The following is a 15,513-nucleotide window of genomic DNA, read 5'->3' as shown; positions in this document are numbered from 1 at the left end:
CAAGACATTAGTCTCTTTTTGTTTGTAAAATTACTTTTTATTATGATGTTCAAGAAATAATACTAATGGTGAAGAGCACATGTTTTCACGTGAAAAGGTTTCAAGGTCCCCGATTCAGTCAGTGTCTCAGTAATCCAATGGCTAGAATTTACAAATTTCTCATAAAATATATTTTGGGATGAACCTTGTATGAACTAAGTATTGTAGTTGCAACACTGCAAGGGTTTAGATTGTTTTTACTTTGATTTCCCCTTCTTTGATTTCCCCTTCTTTATCTTCATTCATCAGGAAGTTAAAATTTTGATAATAAACAAAAGTGAGTCATGTAGTGCTTTTACTAAGGAAAATATTTATTCTGAAAAAAAAGCTTAACATTTTGGTTAACTTCACAAACAATGTCAAATTTTACTTCACAAAACAATGTGTCTTACAAGATCGGTACTGATTGTGAACACGTTTACAAGGAAAACAACAATATTTTTCATTTTGCAGTGCTACAAAATTATGGTAAGAAACCATTTTACCTACAGTGCAAGTTCAGATTCATAAATACAATGCAAATGAGTCCAAAGCAGCTGTGGGCAATCTAAAAAAGACCCCAAGATTCACAGAGAAAAATTAGGATCTGGAGAGTTTTCAGAATATTCAGTGTATTCAGTGGGTGTGTACATACAGTATATATGCGTATATACATACAGACATACATACTCACATACTCTTTGTTCACCCAGCCATGAAATGAATGTTTGAATATTGAAGTTTTCAGCCCTCTGGAACTCATTGTAAAAGTAACAAAATATCAAAATAAAAAAAAAAAAAAATTCAAGAGAAAATACAGTATTAACAAAGCTTACAACCGAGCTGCAACAAAATACAAATAAAACTACATAACATAAAACAAAGACATATAAGAATATATAAATACTAAATATGATTTATCCTGCACTGTGCAGGGGCCAAGAGATTGATGGGTGTCTGGTGAAAGAAAGGACTTCAGGTTCACGATGTTTTGTTGACCATCCTCTCAATTTCAATCACTTTTCTGCTTTCATTTGTCCTTAATTCCATATGTGATCTGATAATCAAAGAAACAAAGGCACTTATTAGAAACATTTACAAAAAAATTGTGCATTTGCGTGTCGCTTCCTTTCTGCAATTAGAAAAATGTTTGCAGCCTACCCAACTTGAGTTAATCTGTTTATTTTCTAGTTATTATGTTAACATAAATCAAAAAAAGCAGTAGAAAGACACAGAAAGAGAGAGGGGGAGAAAGAGCACACGTATTCATTTGGATTATTTTTGTCTTACCACTTACAGTGTTGTTTTCATCAACTAATATTATGGTGAAATATTCAATCAGGAGATGTTTCATGACAATAATACATGAAAATGACTTGGAACAGTCTGTAATCATTTTACATTCCCCATTTAAATTATTTTCTTCTATTTTTAAAAGAAAGAATTGTTTAAATAGTTCTTTGTTCCTGTTATCTCTATATATGTAGGCTTTACTTCAAATCTCTCATGTGTTGAGGTTCCAACCGCCAAAATACAATAAACATGACTGCTTCTAAAAGTCAGCCTTGCTGGCGGGTGTGTTTGTGTTATTTTACCTCTCAGTATTCTGGTACCTTAATACACTGCCTAAAATTCTCGAGTTATCATAAAGCACAGAAAGGAAAAATTATGGCCAATCCTGTGCCAAGACTTTCCTTTGAACCTGCATTATTTCTGGGACAGAAAAGGCATGCAACCTGAACTTCTGAACTGGAAAAATACCTGAACTCAACACCTAAATTTACACCATCCTGACATTTACGTAAAAGCAGGTGTCCATGTCGCCCTTATTGTCCCACTACAGCTGCTAACAAAGCACTTCTGTAATTTAATTAAAGCGGTAGTGTTCAATTTCAGTCTTGTGGCTGCAAGTGTAAATTCTAAGCAATTTCACAATCAGTGCGTCATTCTTTTACTTTTAATTGATTTCATTGTTTAGTTCTCTGGACAGCAGGTATTTGTATTCTTTCCCATAGCTTTAAATGCTTACCCTCCTTTTCTCATTTATTTTAAATTTACCTTTATGTGTACGTAGTACTATATGTGTTTTTTATTTATGCAATATTCCACACACACACTAGGGGGCTTTGCCAACCTCCTGGTCTGCGCTACGTGCCAGCCACTTCACATCTCTGCTGCTTGCATATGAGGATTTCACTTTCACCAAACAACAAATCTTTTAATTCTCGCAGATACGCCTCTTTATTGGGAAGAAAAATCTACAATTCTCCAATTTAAAGTTTAAAGCCAAAGAATAACTACATACTTCTGTCATATCACCTATGTCCATATATTCGATCTCTTTTCGCTGTTCCGTTATTTCACAGAGTAATAATTTCCATTTGTTAGCACTAATGCAATCTTTACTATCAGTTTTTTGAGACTTTCGAATTTTAGTACTTTCATAATCTCTAACCTGCTCTGCCTGTTGTGACGATGCGGGTTTGCTCCATGCTCCCATCTGGCTTCTGGGAGCCTTTGAACCCGACACCGTCGGTATTGTCACCGATGAGCTAGACAGTGAGTGCAAAGTGCTTTTATTAAAACAACAAACAAAAACAAAGTGTCCAAAATAAAGTGCGTGCATCATAGTTCCTTAAATAACTAATCCATAAAAAGCTGTGAATTGTTGGCTGGAAGCTGTTTTTTTAAAATCAACCCAGTGCCTTTCTACTGGTGACTCCCCTGCTTCTCCCATCCAGGCTATGCACCAGGGGAGTCACCATACATGCAGCTGACCTTCTTCTGCTCGACTGGTCTGGTGGCCTCCTGATCCCTGGCTTCGTTGGGCCACTAACAGACCGAGACTTGGCTTCCCCCAACGGCCAGGATGCTAACGCTGGGGATTCAACTTCAAATCTCCGACTCCCGCTGCCTTCGCTGAGGCGAGCCAACCTTCTCCTGGTCACTCCTGCTTCCAACAAGAGCTCAGCAGGAGTGACCACTACCGTCGGCCCTCAGGTGCCAGCCAAACACCCCACTCGGGCTCGCCTCTCCCAGCTGCCTGCAAACAGTGCGAGTCTGCGCTCGCTTTCTCTCTCTCACTGGCGTTCTCTTTCCTGCTTCCTTCTTCCTTAACCTCTGTTTCTTTCTTTTTTTCTTCCCCTAGCTGCCTCGCGCTTCTATTTATTACGGGGACGCGGATCAGATGTGGCAATTAGCAGCTCCCGGCACCAATTACGGATGCAGATGACTCCTCACCTGTGCACTTTAGTGAGGACCATCCGCATCACGCATCACCTGGGAACCACTCTTGCCATACATACCACGGCCACTCGCTAAGCCGTGAGTATGGCGATTATTTATTTAAAAAGTGGCCTATTTAATGTGAGCTGTGGACCCGCTACACCACACCTGTGTATTGCACCAATGTTTCTGAACCTCTTCATGACATTCTACTTTTTCTTCCACTCTTTGTCTTTTATTTCTGACCTCGCTTGGAGCGGAGAGTGCAGGAACTGTATATGACAATAGCATTCACATGAATGAGAAGTGATTGGACTTTGGGCATGATTATAAATGTTTGAGAGGAGGGTAGGACTTGTCAAAATCTCTTGGGCAAAAGTCTTGTCTTGTGGGACCAGAAATGATCTCTCGCAGGAGTTGAAATTATCTCAGAGAAAGTCTTGTCCCAGGATTTCCTTTTATAATATATACAGTACACACACACACACACACACACACACACGCGCGCACACACACACACACGCACACAGTATAGCCATGGGCAATGTCAGTATTGGGTCTCAAACTGCAGTGCTTTTATCATATTTAATGTTATTTAGAGCCTATAATTGTTAAAAGTCAGTTACATCATTGCAACATATGGCCACTGTTTCTAGTTTTATGTACATTATTACTTCTAAAGCTAAGATTTGGAAGGCCAGAGTTCAACAAAGCTAATGCACTGTAAAAAAACAATCTGTTGCTCTATTTAGGTTCACTTTATCACATAAAAAGGTAATGGAGGAGCACACAATCATTTTATATATGCATGCATCAAAATATGAAGATTAAAAGAAGGTAGACACCTTGTTCAATTCATTATTGGTGACTAATTTACATTTACAGTTAATCTGCCTTTTCTTTGTCCACAGTATTACTTTTCTTTAGTAATTTATTCTAAGACCTTCCTAATATCAAAACAAAGAGAATAATGATGCCATGGTGGTGGAGAAAACTACTGTGCATACCAGTAACAAGTCAGATCACTGCCCACTTGAATCATTTGCAGTCACTGTGAAGTGAACACATTTTAGTCAAAATGGTGAAGATTTGGCTTTGAGATTTAAAAAAAATGGGAAACAGAAAGCAAAATGGACGCTCTACATATTATCCCTGAAAATGAAGAAGTCTGACTCCAAGATTTCAAAGACACTGGTGAAAATATCCATTGGGCTGCCAACAACTAAATAAACAATTTTCCAAAAACATCATACTTGGACTCATGAAGTACATGCCATAAAACATACTCACCTGTGTGAATGCAAGTCTATGAGTATTGATTTCTCGGTCTGCGTATTGTTGTAGTTTAGATACTCTGTCTGTCTGTCTTCTGTATATACATCGCTCTTTTGAGATGGCACAAATTGCTGTGATTCCAGGTCTTTCTGTCTGTCCCATGCTTCTGAATATTCCGTGGACAGTATGGAAGGGTGTGGCTCGTCAAATCCGCTGTGCTCTTTAAAGCCTAATAAGCTTCTTGACCTCACTGCATTTCAGAAAATGGAGGAAAAGAGATGTACCTTGAAATGTTTAGAATCACCTTCTATACCCAAGTTATTTAATTCTGAAACTAAATGTTTTGGAAATTGGGTTGCTCTGTAACTTTATAAAATGATATTGTGTTGCTTAATAGGATGCGGCAAGTGTACTGCAGTACCAAAGGAAACAACATCAATAGATATTTTGAAATAAATTTCCAAACTCATCAGAACGTTACATGAAAACTATTTTTACTTAACACATTGGAGGCTTACTGTGACCAGAACAGAAAATGCACTAAACTTTATTATAATCTCTACGAAAGATCGAGAACTGATCCCAATGGAGTCAGTGTTAAATTAATGCTGAAAACTGAAGTTAAGGTGAAATGCACATGCAGTAGTTTGAACAGCAGGATCCTATCTTTGATTCCCAGACCACTCACTGTCTGTGTAGAGTTTTCACATTTTTTCTTGCTCATGCAAGTTTTCTCCAATTACATGCATCATACCAACATTTCAAAGAAGTGCATGGTAGACAATTTTGCAACTCTGTATCCATCAAGTATGAGTGATTATTAAGTGTAAACGTATGTGCCTTACTGCAGGAAAAGGCTATCCCCCCCACCGCAATATACTTCAGAAAATGACAGAATGGATGGATATGCATGCATGCTGATAATATGCGTTCTGTAAGAAGATTTAAGACAACCTTATTAAGATTAGAGAAGCATTAATAAAGATTATCCATTGTCCACAATCTTTACCTGTAGCTGTATAAGACTCCTGTGCTGGTGTCTGGCTGGGAAGGTCTGCCATTGTGATGGAAGAGTAGGGCCCAAAACTCTGCGAGAACCCTCCAAGGAACACTGCAAAGCATAGCACGACCACCTGGGACACAGAAGCACATACGCATGGATTTAATGGAAATAATATTTGGAAGAAGCTACACACTGCATAGTCATCAACTGTGGACTACATAGCAGTTCTAATCTGTAGATACAGTAAATGAGATGTGCCTCCTAATTTCAGTAAAAGTTTATTCTTTTAAAAATATACAGGCTGACTTCATGCACAGCAGGGGCCCAAAAATGAGAATTGCAGTAAGGAATGTATACAGTACATTATAATAACAGTATTGGCTGGAAAAGCTGAAGGTGTTATGGGGGAAGCAATGACAATGTAATATGATCTAAATGTGATGGTGTTCACCAAAGATGTTAAAATACAGTAAAGAAGCTACTAAAAGAAAGCAGGGTATTAAGTGTAACCTTTTCAGGTTTTGCCATTATATCCCTACTAAGGCAAAAAATAAATGCTTTATGGAATAACAGAATCACATTTTATTCTTCTTGCAATAAAATTAAAAAATAATGTGCATGATTTCTCTTTCAGTTTTCAAACATCTTTTCTATTGACCGGAGACAAATCCTAACTTGAATTAATTTATTCTTTACATTAGAAAGTTTCTTAAAGATTTTTTTATTACATCACATAATATACAAGACACGGTACACTTTAACTTAACATGAAAATACATTTCATTACAGCTGTATAATGATAATCAGGCTAAAATGCTGTTGGACTGGAAATAATATACAGGAATAAAATTTGCATGCTGCCAGAATAACTGTCATTTTGCATCCAGTTAAGATTTTTGACTGCCTGATTTGAATATGGGCAGCACGGTGCTGAGTCACAGTTCCAGGAGTGTGGGTTCAGTATCTTCTGTGAAGATTACATTTTTTCCAATGCTCTTCAAAGGTTTTTCTGCAAACTTGCCTTTCTTCGCATATTCAAAACATCAGTCAATTTAATTTAATTGGTGATTATAAAGGTACGGTAGTTTAGTAAGTGTGAATACAGTAAAATTGCCTTTACAGCATCCATCCACATTCAGTTACCATCTTGGGCCTGAGGTTCCGCAGCTAACAGTCAGATAAGGCCTACATGTGACCTCTGAACAGAAAAACAGGGTCTAGTATGTGGGTGGATCATCTGAAAATGTTGGCACACTGCTGCATACCCACAGCAGAAGGACTAAAGTTCATTTCTTATCTGTGATGCTTTATCCTTGTAGTCTGCACATTTTTCTTGTATTGGGGAGTTTTCCTTCATGTACAGTATTAGGCTAATTAATGTATCTAAACTGAACTAGTGTGAGATTGTTTAATGTGTACATAAACATGTTGTATTATGGACTGGTGCCCTCTTCAGTTTTCATTCATTATTCTGATTTTCCATTCCTGGGTCTCATGTTGGAAGCTTCTATCTGAAGAGACCTGGGAGCAAAGCAGGGACTAACCATAGATGGATGCCATACGGCACATTTATGTATAAATACCTACCCAGTCGATTTTAAAAATCCCCAATTAATCTAAAATGCAAATCTCTTTGGAATTATGCCTCTTGTTACTAGAATAAGTTCCTACTCCTTGAGACATTCAAGTGGGTGTATAAAACAGAAAGATGGTTGAAAATGATGGCAGTAACATCCATCCATCCATTTTCCAACCCGCTGAATCCGAACACAGGGTCACGGGGGTCTGCTGGAGCCAATCCCAGTCAACACAGGGCACAAGGCAGGGAACCAATCCTGGGCAGGGTGCCAACCCACCGCAGGAAACACACAAACACACCCACACACCAAGCACACACTAGGGCCAATGTAGAATCGCCAATCCACCTAATCTGCATGTCTTTGGACTGTGGGAGGAAACCGGAGCGCCCGGAGGAAACCCACGCAGACACGGGGAGAACATGCAAACTCCACGCAGGGCGGACCCGGGAAGCGAACCTGGGTCCCCAGATCTCCCAACTGCGAGGCAGCAGCGCTACCCACTGCGCCACCGTGCCGCCCGGCAGTAACATTGTTAACTAATTATTACACTCTTGAATAGTTATTAATTATTTCAAATTAATAATGAACAGAGATAATGTGAGGCATCTGCAGTTCAGGCATGAAATCAAACTGGTTTGTAAAAGTGAAAACGCTGATACTTGCTGCCAAACTCTGGAGAATGTAGAAAGAAATACTGTCGAGGATTTCAAAAATGGGGAACCTTTCATTATGACAGTGTTCTTAAGTACCCAATCCTTGCTTAATAGTTATTTCTTTTTTAATGCATTCATATTTTTTTTTTCTGTATTTGGTGTGGAGTGGCACATTGCCACAGAGGTTAGCGCTGTTACCTCCCAGAGTGCTAGAGTTTGAATTCTGACCCAGCCATTGTCAGTGTGGATGTTGCACCTTCTCCTCATACTTGCATGGATTTTTCTCTGTCTACTGGGATTTTTCCTCCAAAGGCAGGCAGATTAAATTTAACAGATACCTCTAAATAAGCCCAGTGTGACTGAGTGTAGTTGCCTGTATGAATGGCGCCCTATCCAAGCTTGGTTCCTGCCATATACCTGATGCTGTGAGAACTGGCGCCAGCCTTGAGACCCTAAACTACAGTAGATTAAGCAGGTTCTAAAATGAATTGGAAAGAATTGGGCAATTCAAGGAAGCTTTGCGCATTTTGTGAAGTTCAGATTAAAAGGACTCTTTGGTGAACTGTTTTAAAATGGTGTGTCAAGTTCAGCCTCAGCTTCACTTGTTCACCAACCTGGTTGTTTCTCCCACTATGTATGAAATTAAGAATCTGTGTTGGACTAAGCAGATCAAGTAAAATGATGTTTTTTATGTACTCATTTATCAGATGATAAACCTGCATACAGACATAGAAAAATGCATACAAATATATGTTCCTATAGTATGTTCATGTATATAGTATGTATTTTTTCTCACCATAAGACAAGTGCTGGTCTGGGTGCTGGCAATACGACAGGATCGAGGGACTTTCCCGGCCACTACAGCCTGTAAGCACTGGAGCTGCTGCAGCAGAGATCTGAAAAAGAGAAACAATCAAGTCAGGACATTCTGTCTGCGATACTATGCTTCTCCCCATTTTGGACACTGAAGTCAAGAGTACAATGACAAGAACTTAAAATGTTATACTTTCAAGATGTTCATTAAAATCACTACTTTATAGATATGACCAACTTGTCTGTAAAGTTGCCTTCAATGTGTTCCTTTAAACATTTTTTTTTAAATTTTAGATATTTTTTCAGATGAGCTTTGAGCGGTGTGCTTACCGGTTTGTGCTCTCCAGAGTCTCCACTTTCCTCCTTAGTTCAGTGTTTTCATTAGAACATGTCTCTACCCTATTGGAAATACAAAAGTCAAAGTGAAACAGCTAAGAAAGCTACTCAACAGGAGTGCAAATAAATGTTGCAGTCTCCGATGGTCACACCAAGCTCTGTTTTTATAATCTGTTAAATTGCCACATGACATCATCATTATATGCATTACTAGCCATCTACCACGGCTCCACCCGAGTAGTAGTGAAACGGGACAGTGAGGAAGGCCCCCTACTCCTGACGTCACGCTTCTCCCTTCCCTCGGCCCGCAGCCTCTGTCTTGGATTACCATTAATATATCACTCCTGCAAGCGAACTATGAATCTTAGCACAATGAGCGGGGTCGCAATATCAACCGGAATGTTCTAGCAAATTACAGAAAAAAACCTGGTCTAAATCCATTAAGTAGTTCTCTCATGAAAAGTAGACAGACAGACAGATGTTGGATTATATATATATATATATATATATATATATATATATAGATATAGATATAGATATAGTGAACCCCACAACCCTGAATTAGGTTAAATAGGTTTAAGAATGTAATGTTGAAAATTATCGCCAACACCGGGTGAATTTTTTTCTGGGAACATTGCTTTGCTGCCACATCCCAGTTATTTGCACCTAATGGTAAGTTTTCATTCTGAGTTATTGAGTGTGAATGATTGAGTGGAACACTACATTGGACTGCTTCTCCTGCACTCTGCTCCAGAATCTAATGACCCTGAATCTAATAATAGTTTCCTTAAAACGGATAGATGGATGGCCTGTATGGTGTCTTTCATAGTATGTACCTACCTATGGCACTTTACTAGTACAATATAATTGCATAGAATAAAAAAACTTAAATGACTTGTTGCGGGTTAAACCATGAAGCAGTGTCAAGGATTAAACCTGCATTCATGTGCGTTAACTATTGCATTTTGGGACGCCTGAGGAGGCATATGTAAGCAAGACATAACTTAAAATTCTCAGAACTACCTGAACCATTTCAGGCTCACTGGGGCCACAGCCTGCACAGCAGCACTGGGCACACAGCAGGAAGCAACCCCACTCAAATGCTGAGCCCACTCAAAACACATAACCCCACCCTTGGCCAAACCAGACTTGGCAATAAACCTAACACATACATTTTTGGAAAGGAAAACAGGAATACTAAGAGTAAAACAAGCACAGGTTGACTACGACTGTGTGAGGCATTTGAACACAAGTCACTGGATCCATAAGGCAGCAGTGCTAACCACTGCACTTTCATACCCACATATTTCTATATCTACTACTATATTCAAAACACTTTTGTGAGGTCATCAGAAATCCGGTTATGGTACTATTCAAATTGGAAGAAACTTTATAAATCTTTTCGTATTGCAAAGCTTTATCAAAATCTCTAGCCGTTTTTTATTCTCTCCGGAGCAGGATTACATGCCAGCTTCTTAAGACATGCCAAGATGGTCACCAGAGATGAATCATCTCCACTTCTCTGTAAAATAAGTATTCAATTTTTAATACTGTTAAGGATATATTTGTATCCTTTTTAGCAGATCTATTCACTGTGACTCACAGAACACAGTGGTACAATTTGTTGCACATTTTTCACAGCTGCCATACTGGTAAAGCAGCACAATGATGCAGCAAGTGGTACCGCCACCTCAAAACACTTAAACTGCAAGGGACATGTCCAGGAGTGTGCCCTAAAATGGAGTAATATATTTCATATGTGTAAATGAGCTCTAGCTTCTTTTGACTCTTTAGTAAAGGGGTGGGTGGAAGGTATTCTGTTAGATTAAGCTATTTAAGATCAGAATAATTTTTAAGATTGTAGCTATGGAGCTGAAATACAGTATGCATTCAATTATACAGAAGGAATTGGGTTCAATGAATACTGTACCTGTAAGCCACTATAGCTTACAGTCCTGTTCGGATATATAAATGACACTGAAGCAGATCTCAGTTCTTGCTTGCTTGTTTGTTTGTTCCTCTGTGGAAGTCAAAATTACTTATGGCTTAAAAATCTCGACTGGATCCCACTCAATCTATAATATGAATAAACCGGATAGAAATCCGCAGAAGAACACTGCTTATGCTGTCCAGTAGAGGGAGCTCACACGCTAATACATTGGCATCACTGTTCAGGCACGTTAGAGCAGACATTTAACAGGTTTAAAGGGGCTTTATCGTCACGTGTACAGAGTATGGGTCATTTAACAACTTATTCATTCATTCATTTTACAGCATTTCATCTGGTGCAAGGTAAGGAGTAACCTTGAAAAGGTAACATTCATCATAGCAAACACACTAAGACCAGTTTTGAAGCCCAGTACTTGCCTTCAAGATGTGTTATGGAAAGGGAAGTCACAAAGAAATTCCATAGAATGTATGAATGTATGTGCGCTTGTGCTTGCCTTTCTTGTTGTGGTTTGTTTTATTTGATAACCCTAATAAATTATATCACATAAAAAGTGAGGGCTTTTTATTACAGCATTCTCCCTTCCTTAAATGTTTGCATGAGGATAAAATATGAATCATCTTACTTTTTTTCCAATGTATCCATATATTCTTTCTTTTTTCGTCGGCTTTCCTGGGCAGAGATCTGGGAACAAAAATATTTTAAGAGTTAAAGAAGGGAATTGACCCATTTTCTCACCTTGCTTTCTTAGCAGTAGGCCTCCACTAACAGCATAAGGCACAAAGCAAGAGTCCAGCCAGGATCAGGCACAGTGACATACACCAGGCCATATTAGGATGACCAGTACACATAATATGCAGGCCTTAGACATGTGAAAGGAAACCTGAATAGTCCGAGAAATGCCGTTAAGGTGTTAAAAACAAGTTGAGTCTGCAACAGGTCCTTGTAAGAAATTTTACTTTTCTTTTCACTGTGTGAATCTGCTGCAAGTAGAATATGCGAATGCTCTTTTGGGATCAAAAAGTTCACACAACTATATTTAGTCTCATTTGATTTTGATTCTGGGCATCATTACCGGCTATTGAAAGAGTTTGTCAAACTTGTCGTAGAACTAGCTGACATTTTCATTTGTAATGCCAAAGGGATTATCGTGTTCTTTTGTGACACCCACACTAATTTGAATCAAACTGCCTGTAGGGAGGGCTGGGAGCCTGACCACTCCTCTGATTAAAACCTACTGTAAGAGGCCAGGGTATGTCACTGAAAGACTGGAAAAAAATCACCCAAAATGGCCCTCATGGAAATGCTTAAAGAGAAGAAAGACTTGCGGTTACACAAGTAACTGACTTAAAATAATTTAGCATCACTCCAATGAATCATTCAAAGACTTTTTTTATTTTAAAGAGTAAAGATTACAATGAGTGAGTCAGTCTGATGATGTCAAAGGGTTAGCGTCAAGATGTGTTTTTGATTAATTTAACACACAGCCTCCCATGAACAAATCTTTTTGTCTTTTAATAGCTGTATGATGTTTAGTACCTCTTTTGACTCAACTGGAAAAATTAGGTGCATTGTGCACATTAAAGACGTACATTTTAAGTTGCTTTTATAAAGGTCTGCTCATAGCATGTTGATTCAGATCATTATAGGTTGCCATATTTACAGAGTACACTGAAATTCTTACTTGCGTGGGCTAACCACATTGCACCAATGTCCGGCCTCATATATCAATGCAGTGCAAAAATAAATTACAAATAAGAGCATCTTAAATGCCAAAAGGAACAAAGAATACAAATATGTCTTTGTAAAGAATATCCATCCATCCATCATCCAACCCGATATATCCTAACTACAGGGTCACGGGGGTCTGCTGGAGCCAATCCCAGCCAACACAGGGTGTAAGGCAGGAACAAACCCCGGGCAGGGCGCCAGCCCACCGCAGGGCACACACACACACTAGCGACAACTTAGGATCGCCAGTACACCTAACCTGCATGTCTTTGGATTGTGGGAAGAAACTGGAGCACCCGGAGGAAACCCACGCAGACACGGGGAGAACATGCAAACTCCATGGAGAGAGGACCCGGGAAGCAAACCCAGGTCTCCTTACTGTGAGGCAGCAGCGCTGTAAAGAATATGTTTGAAAAAATACATTTTTGGAATGTGATGATATAGCAAACATGTCAGCCCAAGGGCCACCCCCTAGATTCTGCTTCCTGGTTTCAAATCCAGTGTCCTGTGTGGGTTTTTTCAGCTTTCCTGCCACCCTTCCAAACACGTGCAGGTTAGGCTAACTGGCGGCTCTATATTGACTGAGAATGCAAGCATGTGTAAAAGTGGGCCCTACAATGCATTGTCTCTATCCAAACTTGGAAGCTGCCACCGTATGCTCCAGCTCTCCCCCTGGACCATGAACTGAATTGAGCAGGTCTTTTTCTTGCATATTTTACCATCAACACCATTCCAAGGTGTTTTGCAGGTATACAACAACACCTTGCTGTGCCTAGTTTTGGAAATGGCTTACATTCCTGGTAAGTGAATGAATGTTGGAGACTAAACCAGCAAACTCGAGCTTTACAGCCTAGTGCCACAGCCAATAGGCAAGACCTGGTGCCAGTTAAGAAGTTGCAACCTCTAAATAACAGGGCTTGTATAAAGCTGCTACTTCTCTCTAATGTCCCACTGAACTTGTTACCTTGTTCTTGATTTTTCGTCGAATTTTCTTTAAGGCTTTCTCCTCAGCTTTTGTCAAAGGTAGCTTGTTAGGTACTGGGTAACCTTCTGCAATCAGTGTTCGCTTCTCTTCCTCTGTGAGCATTAATGGTCCAGTTCCTTGTAATTTCTGCAAGAAAGAACGGAACATGTCACTAAAGTCACTAAAGAACAGAACCTTCAGCCTGTCTTGAATTTCCTGTTTCATAATAATAAAAGCAGCACACAGATGCAGTATACTGTATACACTATAGCAGTCCATTAATTTTCTGAAATTATTTATAATGGTTGCCTATGAAAGGAGCTAAAGCCTTTTCCTATACAACTGAGCTCAAGGATGGAACAACAGGACTTGGATAGTTACACACATACACACACACACACACGCACGCACACACACGCATGCACGCACGCACGCACACGCACACACACACCACAGGGAAACAATCTGTTTCAAGTGGAAACTCATAAAGATGTAATGAGAACCTGTAAATTCAACAGAACACAGCCCAGCTTGGAAAGTAATGTGTGATCTAACAGAAGTAAAGTGGTGGTGCCATTTGCTGTGCCACCTAATGCATGCAAATCAAATGTCTTCTTTCATAACTTTTACATTTTGTGATTTGCGAAAATGTCTAAACAATCAAGAAGTCTGACCTCTTCCAAGGAGGCCTACTAAGAAATATTTATCTTTAAATTACACAGGATAATCAAGTTAGATTTTTTTATATCCCAAAGATGTACAAGTTAGCCTGATTGCTGTCCCCACACTGAATTGATAGATACAGACCAAGTATGGACGTGTGCCATGCGATATATGCTCACCATTTCCAGGGTTAGTTATCCAGTCTTGGGCCCAATATTGAAAAGATAGTTTTCACCAACTTGTAAGCCTAAAATCGGACTGAGTGGCTACACTAAATGGGCGGGTGGAATTTGATATTACAGCGCATGGGCATAAAATATATTCTTGGGTGTTACTGAAACCATAATAAAGCATCTGTGCAGCATTTAAGGGATTTTAGATGTGAAACTGTAAAGCAAGTTACATTCAGCAAGGCTCACAAGTTATTTTTGGCTAACAGCTGACAGTCACCAGGGGCCATAGGGGTACTTGATACTGAAAACAGTTTCATATATTATTTTAGTTACATGCAAATTTACTCATCTATTTCAACAATATAATTCTTTTAAGGTTTCACGTGTGACACCGCTTACTACGCTTAATTTTTCTTGTGTTTTCCTCATGTATATATTGGCTTTGTGCATGCAAACTGCCAATCCACTTTTGAACCTGTTTAATTCCAGTTCTGGGTCACTGGGAGCCAGTATTAGGAGTAACAGTAACCATCACTGGACAAGTCACTAGTCCATCTCAGGGCTCACTTTGCCAATTTGTGGATAACAGGCCAACTCCACAAATACATAAAACTGTGAGCAGGCTAAGATTTGAAGCCAAGGCTCTACATCTGTGAATCAGAAACACTAAACAATGCTGAAACCAGACTCCTATTAAAACAAGACAGCAATTTATGTCTGTTTCTGGCATTCAGTAATAGCACAACATTCTGCCTATACATCCATTCATCAATGTTCTAGGCCAGGGGTCCTCAGTCACGGTCCTGGAGGGCCACAGTGGCTGCAGGTTTTTATTCCAACTAATTTCATAAATAGAAAGCAGTCCATGCTGTTAATGAAACTTGGTATTGAACTGTTTGGCTTGTTAATGCTTGCATTCATCCAAAAGCAATTTTAATAGCACTGTAGAGTTTCCTTCTGTGAGAACATTATCCAAGTGTTTGGTGGACCAGAATAGATTTAAACTTAAATGGTCCTTCCAATTTCCCTCTCATTCACTTCTAAACATTTTTTATCACAGATACTTCATGGTAAGCACGTGAGCTGCTGGTTTACTGGTTATCTGTATCTCATTATTAACTAATTTCTGAT

The 15,513-nt window shown here is 39.2% G+C and overlaps 1 protein-coding gene across 1 annotated transcript in view; it reads right to left on the bottom strand.

Annotated features, from left to right (window-relative positions):
- Nucleotides 1–329: 329 nt before the first annotated feature.
- The window catches only part of creb3l2 (cAMP responsive element binding protein 3-like 2), a 78,443-nt gene continuing 63,259 nt past the window's right edge, over nucleotides 330–15,513 (bottom strand). The window contains exons 6-12 of the mRNA XM_028803659.2: nucleotides 13,547–13,693; nucleotides 11,477–11,535; nucleotides 8,898–8,966; nucleotides 8,551–8,650; nucleotides 5,528–5,651; nucleotides 4,534–4,768; nucleotides 330–1,075 (exon numbers count right to left, since the gene is read on the bottom strand). Coding sequence (XP_028659492.1) covers nucleotides 1,000–1,075; nucleotides 4,534–4,768; nucleotides 5,528–5,651; nucleotides 8,551–8,650; nucleotides 8,898–8,966; nucleotides 11,477–11,535; nucleotides 13,547–13,693 — 810 coding nt within the window. The 3' untranslated portion in view covers nucleotides 330–999. The remainder of the gene's footprint in view (nucleotides 1,076–4,533; nucleotides 4,769–5,527; nucleotides 5,652–8,550; nucleotides 8,651–8,897; nucleotides 8,967–11,476; nucleotides 11,536–13,546; nucleotides 13,694–15,513) is intronic.

The sequence above is a fragment of the Erpetoichthys calabaricus genome, chromosome 1 (genome assembly GCF_900747795.2).
Source record: "Erpetoichthys calabaricus chromosome 1, fErpCal1.3, whole genome shotgun sequence".
In the NCBI taxonomy this organism is placed as follows: Eukaryota; Metazoa; Chordata; class Cladistia; order Polypteriformes; family Polypteridae; genus Erpetoichthys; species Erpetoichthys calabaricus.
The sequence above is the reverse complement of the archived record's forward strand: the minus strand, read 5'-3'. Positions and strand labels throughout refer to the sequence as shown.